Source organism: Quercus suber, unplaced genomic scaffold (genome assembly GCF_002906115.3).
Source record: "Quercus suber isolate HL8 unplaced genomic scaffold, Cork oak 2.0 scaffold_233, whole genome shotgun sequence".
NCBI lineage: Eukaryota > Viridiplantae > Streptophyta > Magnoliopsida > Fagales > Fagaceae > Quercus > Quercus suber.
Window position 1 is genome coordinate 469,214 of NW_027069690.1, and position 12,218 is coordinate 481,431.

The window sequence follows — 12,218 nt, forward strand, 5'->3', positions numbered from 1 at the left end:
ATTTTTTTAAAGGATTTTACTATCAAAGAGAATCAATCAAGATAAAAACTATCCTTGAGATTTATATCAGAGATACAAAGATGAATTTCCTCAATCTAAACGGAGCCAATAATAAAGTGGATGGCATTACGGGCTAGTGTGTGGATTGCTTCGTTTGCATGTCTTCTAATGTGTTGGAAATCCCAGCTCCTTAAGCCCAAAACCAAAGCCTTTGCACCTTCATAAGGTGCCCGAAGTAAGACGAGTTTTTAGTACAGTCACGAAGAGGCTTGAATACTTAAAAAAAGGCCCAAATCCGTTGGGCGTAAATAAAAGAAAAAAGGAAAAAGAAAAAGGAAAATTGAATGAAATAAAAAAAAATGGCAACCTCGCGCGCATGTAAAGTAAAACCGAAAAAGCGGATAAAGTCTGTGAGAGCGTAGGGCCGTCTACTCCAGTGAAGTGAGTCTCTCATTGAAGCGAAGCAAAGCAAGAATCAGAGAAAATGTTAGCAAACCCTAGCAGTAGTAGCCTCTTCAAAACTCCCTGTTACTCTCGAACCCTCACTCTCATCCCTTCAAATTGCCCTCGTCGCCTCCTCACCAGAAGGAAATCCAGGTTCCGTTCCTTATTATTATCTTCATCATCTCACATTTTCTTACCCAGCAAAACCTTTCTTGGTGCTACTATCAGAGCAGAAGCCGCCTTCCAAGAACATCAAGCCTCCGACTCCGACTGTTCTCCTCACCCTTACTCTATCAAAATCCCCGTCGGTGATAGACATGTAACTCAACTTTAAATTCTTCCTTCTTTTTTTCTTATTATTATTATTATTATTATTATTTTTATCGAATTAAAATGAAAGAAATTGTTTTTGTGTAACTGAAAATATAATAATAGGCTTTAGGATATGGTGGCTTTTACTCTTTAGGGAAAAAAAAATAATAGTTGTAAGTATACATATCGTATCGAGGGGAAAAAAATGTATTTCTATAATTTTTATTATTAAGTGCTTGTGAATCTTATGATACACTATACAATTTACATTTTGACGACTATGGATACTAGAAGTAAGAGGAAGTTGCTGAAAGAACCTAAAATTTGAAGCCGACGGGCTCTAGCCTCTAGCTCAAAAAGAACTTCATCTTCTATAATAATAGAAGATATGTATTAAATTATTAACAATGACATGTGAATTGTTACAGTGTGCTTTAAGATTATGTATGTCTCTTGCTCGAAATAGGTCTTTAATGATACACTCTTACAATCTTTTGTGGAGGTGCAGCCACAGAATATTTTAGAATTGGACCTTGTTGCAATTGAAGGTTTGGATAGCAGGCTTAAAAGTCATTTACTTGGAGTGATTTGTAATTTAAATATTGAGAAAGTGTATGGCGATTGACCATGTTTATTGGAAATGCTTCAGTCATCTATTGTGTGTTTTTATTTATTTTGAGTGGGTTTTTTTGGTTGAATCTCCCTTTTGTATCCATTTGACCTTAGGCAAATGTATGTACCATAACAAAAAGAAGGAAGATTTTGCTCTTACACTTCTTAGGATTCTAAGCAGAAGACCTTAATCTGCTATTAGCAACTAAGGGAATTTTGCTTTAGTCTTATTGAGATAGTAGACCCAAACTAATTATTGGAAGATTTTTTTTTTTTTTTTAATTGGACCTTGTTGCAATTGAAGGTTTGGATGGCAGGCTTAAAAGTCATTTACTTGGAGTGATTTGTAATTTAAATATTGAGAAAGTGTATGGCGATTGACCATGTTTATTGGAAATGCTTCATTCATCTATTGTGTGTTTTTATTTATTTTGAGTGGGTTTTTTTGGTTGAATCTCCCTTTTGTATCCATTTGACCTTAGGCAAATGTATGTACCATAACAAAAAGAAGGAAGATTTTGCTCTTACACTTCTTAGGATTCTAAGCAGAAGACCTTAATCTGCTATTAGCAACTAAGGGAATTTTGCTTTAGTCTTATTGAGATAGTAGACCCAAACTAATTATTGGAAGATTTTTTTTTTTTTTTTTTTTGATTCTTTTAACAGTTCCAAAGGATTGAAATAAGAAGATTCATTATTACCCTTGTTATTGGTAATGAATGCATGGATGGTAGGGTTAAAAGTCATATTATGGGTGTTATCTTCAAGCCGGATATTGAAAATGCTTATGAGCATGTCAATTGAGAGACCCTTCTTTACATATTGGATTCCTACTTGCATCTCCATGACCTATTTCTTTATCTTAGTTAATGGTTCCCCTGTTAGCTTTTTTGGTAGTTCGAGGGGAAAGGGGGATCTTTTATCTGCTTTGCTTTTCATCCTGGTTATGGAGGTTTTGAGAAGGATACTGAATAGAATGGAGGGAGGCCCCTTAAAGGGCTTCAAGGTAGGTACTACAATCCTCTTCTTTGATGTCGACATAGAATAGATTCTCTGTATTTGAATGGTAGGAAGCACAGAAACAGCTTTTGAGCTGCTATTTCACATGGCTGCACTCATGTTCCAACTGTTTTTTTTTTTTTTTTTAAATAATTTAATTTTTGAAAAATAATGGGCATGGCTGGGAGCCAGGGGCATGGGTGGGATATGACAGGGACACGGCCTGTGCTGAAATAAATATATATATATTTTTTTAAAAGAGCTGAAATGCACTGTACTGACTCATAGTCTCACGCCACTGCTGCTGGTGCCGCCAGCATGTTTCCGCTACTTCTTATTCTTCTTCTAATGTCGCTCCAGCATCTTAGATCTGTTTTTCTCTTTTACAATTTCCCCCCATTGCCCCTTTTCCTTGTTTTTTCTACCTCACAAATGTGAATAACTGATTTAAGTTTGTATGAGGTTTTTGTGATAACGAGTTAGAGTCGGTTGTTTAAGTGATTTATTTATTTATTTTATTCTAATGTTCCAATATGTGAAGTTTTTGATTGTTTGAGGTACATGCCTAATTTGTAATGGTAAGGTGTTTGTGATTGGGGGTTAAAGTAATATAATGTTCCAATATATGAAGTTTTTGATTGTTTGAGGTGCATGCTTAATTTGAAATGGTAAATTTATGTTTGTTGTTTTCATGATATGTTAAGAAGTTCAGATGGTATGCCATTCCCATGCATTAAGAGATATATTAACTGTAGATGATCTCATTAAAAGAAATATTATTTTGGTATCTTGGTGTTGTATGTGGAAGTGTAGTGGAAACTATGGATCATTTGTAATTCATTATGCATTGGCAAACAAGTCATGGTCTTATTTATCCTCTATGTTTGGAGTCCAATGGCAATGGGCAATGCTAATGAAAGTAATCGATGTACACTTTGGGTGGAGAAGTTAGTTTAGGCACATGAGTTCTCTCATTTGGAATATATCCCCTTTATACTTAATGTTGACAATTTGGGGGGAAAGAAATAATCTTACTTTTAATGGTATTTCAGTGTCAATTATTGAGTTGAAATTGGTGTTTTTGATATTTTGAGATTGTTGTTTGAGTGGTCTCTTGTGCTTTAGCACCATTGATGTGCTTCCGTATGTATCTTTTATTGATTCATTTTCTTTCTAATTGCAAATTTTTGAATACAGTAAGTTTTTAGAAGAGTTTTGTATACACATCCTGTGTTACATGAGGTTTCCCTCTAGTAAAATATAAATTTTGTTTTTTCAGAAACGCTCTTTTTATTGGATTTTCTACTGTATTTAGAATTCTGGTCATTTGGTGTACATGTTTATAAGAAAGGGTAGCTGAATAGCGCTATTTGAATAAATATCTAATTTCTGTTTGGGATCTTTGCAGATTTTGGTTGAGACAGGCCACATAGGGAGACAAGCTAGTGGTGCTGTTACAGTGACAGATGGAGAAACTGTAAGTTCCACCTTTCCTCATCAGCATTACATTCTTGTATAATTACAAATAAAACCCATACCTTTCTAGCGCTGTCTGTCTCTCTCTCCACCCATAGGGGATTTGTTTGTGGTATCATTCTTGGAGATAAGAAGATTTTTTTTAATGTTTTTTTTATAATAATTTTAATTTAATTTAATTATTTATAATTTTTTAATTACTAAAGCACACTTTTGGTCCTTAAAGTTTGGGGTTGTTTTCATTTTGGCCCTTTATGTTTAAAATTTTATTTTAGCCCTTCATGTTTGATTATGTTTTCATAATGGTCTCACTGTCCATCTCCACTAGTAATCTTGCTAGTAATCTAATTGTTAAATGCCAGATTAATGGTTAGATTACTAAGCACTCATTTGGCACTTAATGATTAGAATACTAAAGGAGTTGGATGGCATGACCAATATGAAAACGGAATCAAACATGAAGTTTCAAAAAGAAATTTTTAAACATGAAGGGTCAAAATGAAAACAATCCAAAATTTTAAGGGTTAAAAGTGTACTTTAGTCTCTCTTTTTTAAAAAAAATAATAAATTATCTTGACTAATAAGTGAAGATTTTTGGTAATAATGTGCTTAACATTGTCCCTCAAGTGAGATCCAGATGCTCTTTCTCATTCAAAAAGTTTGTAGTTTAACTTTAGCATTAGTACACCGGAAGTATATGGATGATATTTTAATAGAATTATAAGATGTGATATATATTTATATAATTTTATTACAAAAATAGTTTTCTACATAACCATGTTGTACTGTGTAGAAAAGGAATAAATTTATTCATTATTTTATTTGCAATGAGATTCCATTTAGGTGTAACCTGGTAATTAATAAATTGTAACTGTGAATCTGGGATTTTCCAGCTTCTGAACAGATGTATGTTTCTTCTCGCAGATCGTGTACACATCTGTTTGTATGGCTGATGTTCCAAGTGAGCCTTCAGATTTTTTTCCTTTATTTGTTAATTATCAAGAGCGTTTTTCTGCAGCAGGTCGGACTAGGTGTGTCTTGCATCTTTGTTTTCCATTTCATAGTTATTTTATTTGTTTCATGAAAGAATACTTTTTTTTTTTACACACCTTATGTTTGTTATTTTCTTAGTGGTGGGTTTTTCAAACGAGAAGGGAGGACAAAAGATCACGAGGTATTAGGCCTTAACTTTTGAGTAATAGAAATCATATAATCCCAGCTGGCAGTTGAAGCTGTCTTCTTAAATATGGATATTTTTCCTGAGATTTTAATAATATGATTGTTCTTTGGTACTTTGTTTCATTGGGCTTGTATTTGGGGGTGTACGAATTGTATTTCTTTATCTGATTTTTTAGTCTCTATTTCCTTTAGTTCTTGATTATATTGTATCTGTTTCTTGTTCAGAGTGTTCTCCATCATGAATTTTTTTCAATAAAAGTCTTATTACCTATCAAAAAAAAAACACTGGATTGTGTTGGAAGGTTCATGAAGGCTTGCTTTGTGTTTATCTGTGAAAATCTAGTTGGCTGAGAATAGAGAGAACAAATAATTTTTAGTGCAAAAGGTTGTTAATTTGTTCTTTTCTTGGGGCATTTTACTTGAAAAAAACTTTTGTTTTAAAGCTTTTGGTTGATGCTTTATTAATTATAATGCCTAATTAGTGACACATGACTTTGCACATCGTAAAAGACTTAGATTTATAAATTGTTGTTGTATGTGCAAATTTGGGCCTCAGTCAGTTGAACATTTGTTACTTAATTCTGTTATTGCATGGCAGTGTTTGGCTTTCATTGGGTTATGCTGTGGAAGGTTGTTGAAATCTTTGTTAGAGTGGGATGTTCGGATGACACAAAAGCAGTTTCTTTTGGAATGTTAAGCCCATCTGCATTTTGTGGACTATTTATTTGGAGGGAGAGGAACGGTAGAACTTGAACTTTCCATGATTGTGATAAAATTTGTTTTCCTCAAATCATTACATTTTTGGATTACTGCTTTGGACAGTATTAGTTTTTCCTCTATATTTTCTTGATTTGTTGAGAGTTAGTGAAGAAGATTATTCAAAGAGAGGAGCTAAGGAAAATTGTTACAGCCCTTAACCTTTATATTCCACTTCTTTATGAGAGTTAGTTACAAAGGGATGGGAACATTCTGAAAATGAAATTTGGTGGGGGCGCCTCACCATTACTATATTCTAGACTCTTCTAGAAGAGTACAAAAACAATGGTACTACTCATAGGATATTAGCTCTCTAACACTTTGTTATTACCCAATTATTGGATAAATTATTTGAATTTAGTTTAGTGATAAAATAAGATTTCCTAGATATGAGGATTTGACCGTGTGCAGCTGTCCACAAAAAACTTACCATCCCCTTTTAGCTACCAACCAAGAGTATCACTCCTACCTCCCCGAGGAATACGAGATTGGATAAGCTGGAACAGAGAAAAAGATGCAACTAGCTCCCAATCTTCAAAAGCTCTATAAAACCTTAAATCCCATACTCTAAATGAACCCCCTTCTGGAATCCACAAAACCTCAGAGATACAAGCATCCTTAACCGCTAAACACATATAGAGCTCAGGATAGAGATCTTTTAGAGTATTATCACCAATCCATCTATCATGCCAAAAGCGAATACGAGTGCCTTCGCCCACTACAAAATACAGATGCTTATAGAAGCTCTCCCAACCTCCATAAATACTTCTCCATAGGCCACACCCATGAGTCCTCCTGCACACTTTAGTACACCACCCTCCTTGACCCTCACCATATTTTGTGGAGATAACTCGCCGCCAAAGATGGGAAACTTCATGACCATATCTCCATAACCATTTTCCTAATAGAGTTTGATTAAAAGACACCACACTTCTTATCCCTAAACCACCTATCTCAACGGGTAAACACACCTTTTTCCAAGCCACCAAAGGATATTTGAAACTCCGCTCAGAAGACCCCCAAAGAAAGTTCCTTTGAATACTTTCCAATCTATTAGCCACAGATTTAGGAATAGTAAAAAGAGATAAAAAAGTATGCTGGGAGGCTTGAGAGAGTACTCTTTAGTAACATAAGCCTACCACCCTTACATAGATAGAGACGCTTCCACCCAGATAGCTTCTTCTCCATTTTCTCCAAAGTAGGATTCTATATCGAAGCTGTCTTAAAAAAAGTCCCGAACGGCATCCCCAAATATTTCATAGGCAAACTGCCCACTCTACATTGAAGAATATTAGCCAGTGCATTAAAATTATTCACCTCCCCAATAGGGACAATCTCACTTTTTCCAACATTGACCTTCAAACCCGTAAAAGCCTGAAAACAAGACAACACCAACCTAATGGACATAAGCTGTTCTCAAGAGGCATCACAAAATAAGATAGTGTCATCAGCAAATAATAGATGGGAGATACGCACCCCACCAGAGTTCACAGAGCCCACATGAAAATCCTGAATAAGATTACACTCCTTTGTCTTCTTCAAAAGTCTACTCAAAACCTCCATTATCAAAAGAAACAGAAGCGGGGATAAAGGATCCCCTTGTCTCAATCCATGAGAACTTCCAAAAAAACCTTTAGGGGAACCATTTACCAGGACTGAAAAATGGACAGAAGTAACACAAGCCTTAATCCACCCCCTCCATTTCGACCCAAAACCCATCCGACCCAACAAATAAAATTAGGCCTCCCAGTTCACATGGTTATAGGCTTTTTCAATATCAAGCTTGCGAACCACTCCCGGTAATCTGCTCTCCAACCTACTATCCAGACATTCATTTGCAATAAGCACTGAATCCAAAATCTGTCTTTCGCCAACAAACGAATTTTGAGACTCAGAGATAAGATTATCCAAAACCGCCCTCAACTTATTAGCCAACATCTTGGATAGCAGCTTGTACACACTACCCACCAAACTGATGGGGCGAAAGTCCTTAATGTTAACAGCATTGCACTTCTTGGGAATTAAAGTGAGAAACAAAGCATTCATAGACTGTTCAAACATAGAGTGCCGATGAAAGTAATCAAAGAAATCCATGACATCCTTTTCCACAACACTCTAGCATTTGTGAAAAAAAGGCCATGGTGAAATCATCAGGACCAGGGGCTTTATCACCCTCCATCTCCCTTAATACATGGAGGACTTCCTCCTTCGAGAATTCCTTCTCTAAGGACAACCTCTCGTCCTCTTCAATACGTGCAAAATCTAACCCATCCATTGTAGGACACCTTACCTCATTTTCCTTATACAACCCCTGGTAGAAGAGAGCTAACTGAGTGCGCACATCAGCCTCATCCTCATAAAGAACACGATCACCTCTATCCTCTTAATAAGATTAGCATTTCTATGGGAATTTGCTAATCTATGAAAGAAACGAGTATTATTATCTCCCTCCTTCACAAACAAAGCACGAGACTTTTGTCTCCAAGAAATTTCTTCCAGGAAAGCCAAATGTTCTATGTCCCCTTTGAGCTGAATGCGACGAATCTGATCCTTATTCGAAAGACCCTCTGACTCCTCTCTAGCATCTAAACCCATAAGATCAGTCCGCAAATTCTTCTTTTTAAAAGCCAAATAACCAAACACCTCCCTATTCCACTTTTTTAAATCTGCTTTCAAAGCCTTCCAACTTTTGTGCCAAAATAAAACTCGGAGAGCCTGTAAAACTATAACCAATCCACCATTCGAAATCACAAGAAGATCCCTTTGATCTATCTTTTCTACTTCGTTGATCCTTTGATCTTCAAATGCAATTTTTGTAACAAGTGCACCCACACCCAAATTCGTGCAGGTGCTTCCTAGTGCACATATGATGGGCTTGATGAGGCATATCTTTTTTTTTTTTTTTTTGGGTGCGACACGTGGAAACTTGTGTGAATGGTTTGATGGATACTGTGAGTTGGGTTTTAGGTTTTGGATTTTTTTTTTTTTTTTTTGGGTTTATAGTATTCAGTGGCTGGGTATGGACATGTACTGTGGTTTTGAAAATATTTTGTTGTGTTGATGATGGTGCTAGCTAGATGTTTTGGCGCTTGATGAGATATGTTGATGCTTCAAATGGATCAAAATGCTCTGATACCAAATGCTGTGAATCGGGAAAATAAAAATAAAACTTAGTCAATTCGAGGTGACTAGCCCCCTGAACTTGAGAGGGAGAATAGACTTTTTGGGTTAATTTTCTACTTAATAGTTAATTCTCATTAATGCATTCAACGTACATAAAATAGCCGAGTGGATTAAGTGGAGGGAGTGGGCTTTGGGTTGAAGTGGAGGGAGTGGATTAAGGCTTGCATTTCTACTGTTCGCTTCTCAGTTCTTGTGAATGGTTCCCCGGCAGGCTTTTTTGGAAGCTCTCGTGGGTTGAGACAAGGAGATCCGCTGTCCCCTCTTCTTTTCCTCTTGGTTATGGAAGTTTTATCTCGGATCCTTAAGAAAACCGAGGATAGTGGGCTGCTTCATGGTTTTCATGTGGGACCAGTGAACTCTATCGGGGTTCGCATATCTCATCTGCTATTTGCAGATGATACTATTCTGTTCTGTGATGCTTCTAGAGATCAGTTGTTGGCTATTAGACTGGCTTTGTCTTGCTTCCAACCTTTACTGGATTTAAAGGTAAATGTGGGGAAGAGTGAGATTGTCCCGGTGGGGAGGTTGGTAATATTGATGCTTTGGCTAATATTCTCAGTTGTAGGGTGGGTAGCCTGCCCATGAAATATTTGGGCATGCCTTTGGGCACCCGTACAAGACTGCATCCATTTGGAATCCCATTTTGGGAGAAGATGGAGAAGAAGCTGGCTGGTGGAAACGTCTATATTTGTCTAAGGGTGGTAGGATTACTCTCTTGAAGAGTACCCTCTCTAGTCTTCCCACATACTATCTATCCTTATTTACCATCCCTGTAGCTGTGGCTGACAGATTGGAGCGTATTCAGAGGAAATTCTTGTGGGATCTTCGGAGGAGTGTTTTAAACATCTTTGGTGGCTTGGGAGAGGTGTGTTCACCTCTAGAGATGGGTGGTTTGGAGGTTAGGAAGTTAGGTCACTTTAACCAAGCTCTACTAGGGAAATGGTTATGGAGGTTTGGCAAGAAGGAACTAGTCTTTGGCGGAGGGTTATTGCCATCCAAATATGGGAGGATCAAGGGGGTGGAATACTAAAGATTGTAGAAGGGCACACGGGTGCGGCCTTTGGCGTGGTATTAATGTCGGTTGGGCGAGGTTTCCAAACACTTAGTTTGTGTGTGGTGGGTGATGGTTCCTGTATTCGTTTTTGGCATGATAGGTGGGTTGGGATTTCACTCTTAAAATGCTCTATCCTCAGTTATTTGCGTGTTCTAGTGACAAGGAAGCCTATATTTCTGATTTGTTGGAGCATCAAGAGGATGGAGTAGTAGATGTTGGAATGTGAGATTTTATAGGAATTTCATGAGAGGGAGTTTGAGGCTGCCTTCTCCTTCCTAGAACTCATTCAGTCTCGGATCCCACGAGGTTTTGGGTGGGATAGACCTCATGGTGTCTTAATAGGATGGTAAGTTTGATACTCGGTCCTTTTATCATAAGATCAGGGGTACAAATACTGCCTACTTTCCCTTGGAAGGGGATTTGGAAAGTCAAGGTGCCTAAGAGGTGGCTTTCTTCTTGTGGACCGCAGCACATGGCCGGATCCTTACCTTGGATAATATCCGGGCCTCCTTTGGTGAATAGGTGCTGTATGTGCTGCTGTTCAGCGGAATCTGTGGACCATCTTCTCATTCATTGTCCGGTAACTTATGCTTTGTGGGTTGCAAATGTTACAAGCTTTTGGATTCAATGGGTTATGCCAGTTCTGTGGTGAGTTTGGTGTCTTGTTGGAGTATTGGTTGGGAAAATATGCTTCCGATGTATGGAATATGGTTCCTGGTTGTTTGATGTGGGTTGTTTGGTTGGAAAGAAACCGGCGCTCTTTTGAGAGTTTGGAGAGAACGCTTGATCAGTTACAAGCGATCAGCCGAAATACTCTTTTTGAATGGGCTAAGTGTTGGGGTTTTTCAAACTGTTCTTCTACTTTGGAGTTCTTTTCTACCCTTAGTAGTGCCTCTTAAGTTGCTTCTCTTATTCTGTTTTTAGTTGTTTTTGTTTGCTGTTTTTTGTGTTCACCATCATGAACACCTGTAATGGCTGTTTGTGTTCTTCTTGTTGAATAAAAGTCTTATTACTTATCAAAAAATAAAATAGCCGAGGATGAGATAACCTCATCAACAAATCCTAACATAGGAACCAATCCTATCCTAAAACATAGGAATTAATTTTTTTGTTTTTGATAGGTAATCAAAAAACTATTATTAATGAGAAAAAAAGGAACAGTACAAGTTGTTCATGATGATGATCAACAAGAAAAAATAGAACAAACAGCACAACAAAAAGAGAAATCAAGAGACTAAGCTAAGTGAAGACATAAACTCAGGGAGAGAAGAACAATCAGTAAAACCCCAACAATGAGACCACTCCAAAAGACTGCGTTGGCATAAAACCTTTAACTTATCCAACGTCTTCTCCTTATCCTCAAAGGAACAACGATTTCGTTCCATCCATACAATCCACATTAGACACCCTGGAACCAAATTCCAAATGCCTGAGTTCTGTTTACCAAGCCACAGATGCCAACAAGATAACAAACCTGCCACTGAACCTGACATAACCCAATGAATACCAAAAGCTTGAAGCATGAAAGTCCAAAGGGAATAAGTGACAGGACAATGAAGAAGAAGGTGGTCTACCGACTTCCCATCATAACAACACAAACAACACCAATTGGTCAACGTGTGACCCCTAAGTATTAGATTATCCAAAGTGAGGATCTGACCGTGTGCAGGTTCACAAAAAACACCATTGCTTCCCACATCCCTGATGAGTCCAAGGATGTGGGAAGCAATGCGTTTATGTTTTTGCTGCTCACAAAAGTGGTTGAAGAATTGGTGCAAGTATCAAATATCCAAATTCTTATCCTTCAACACTTTAAAATTTGAGGTCGAGTTTTCTCTAATTGGGGAAGAAGGATGTGGAGTAAGAAAGTATTGATTTCCACGTTTCAGAATCTTGAGGACAAGATTCATCTTGAAGGGTAATGGAATGTTATGACCTTAGCGTTGTATAAATTATTTGAATTTAGTTTAGTGATAAAATAATGCTTCTTAGATAGATTAGTATTGTTATTTATTTGTATTCAAATTAATTCCTATGTTTTAGGATAGGATTGGTTTCTATGTTTTAGTATTTGTTGGTAAAGTTATCTCAAGTTTGGCTATTTATGCATGTTGAATGCATTAATGAGAATTAAACAGAAAAATAACCCAAAAAGTCTACTCTCCCTCTCAAGTTCAAGAGGCTAGTAACCTCGAATCAACTA

At 37.0% G+C, this 12,218-nt stretch overlaps 1 protein-coding gene across 1 annotated transcript in view; it reads left to right on the plus strand.

Annotated features, from left to right (window-relative positions):
* The first annotated feature begins 345 nt into the window (after positions 1-345).
* The window catches only part of LOC112024967 (polyribonucleotide nucleotidyltransferase 1, chloroplastic), a 68,734-nt gene continuing 56,861 nt past the window's right edge, over positions 346-12,218 (plus strand). The window contains 4 exon segments of the mRNA XM_065780342.1: positions 346-763; positions 3,776-3,844; positions 4,768-4,874; positions 4,975-5,017. Coding sequence (XP_065636414.1) covers positions 485-763; positions 3,776-3,844; positions 4,768-4,874; positions 4,975-5,017 — 498 coding nt within the window. The 5' untranslated portion in view covers positions 346-484.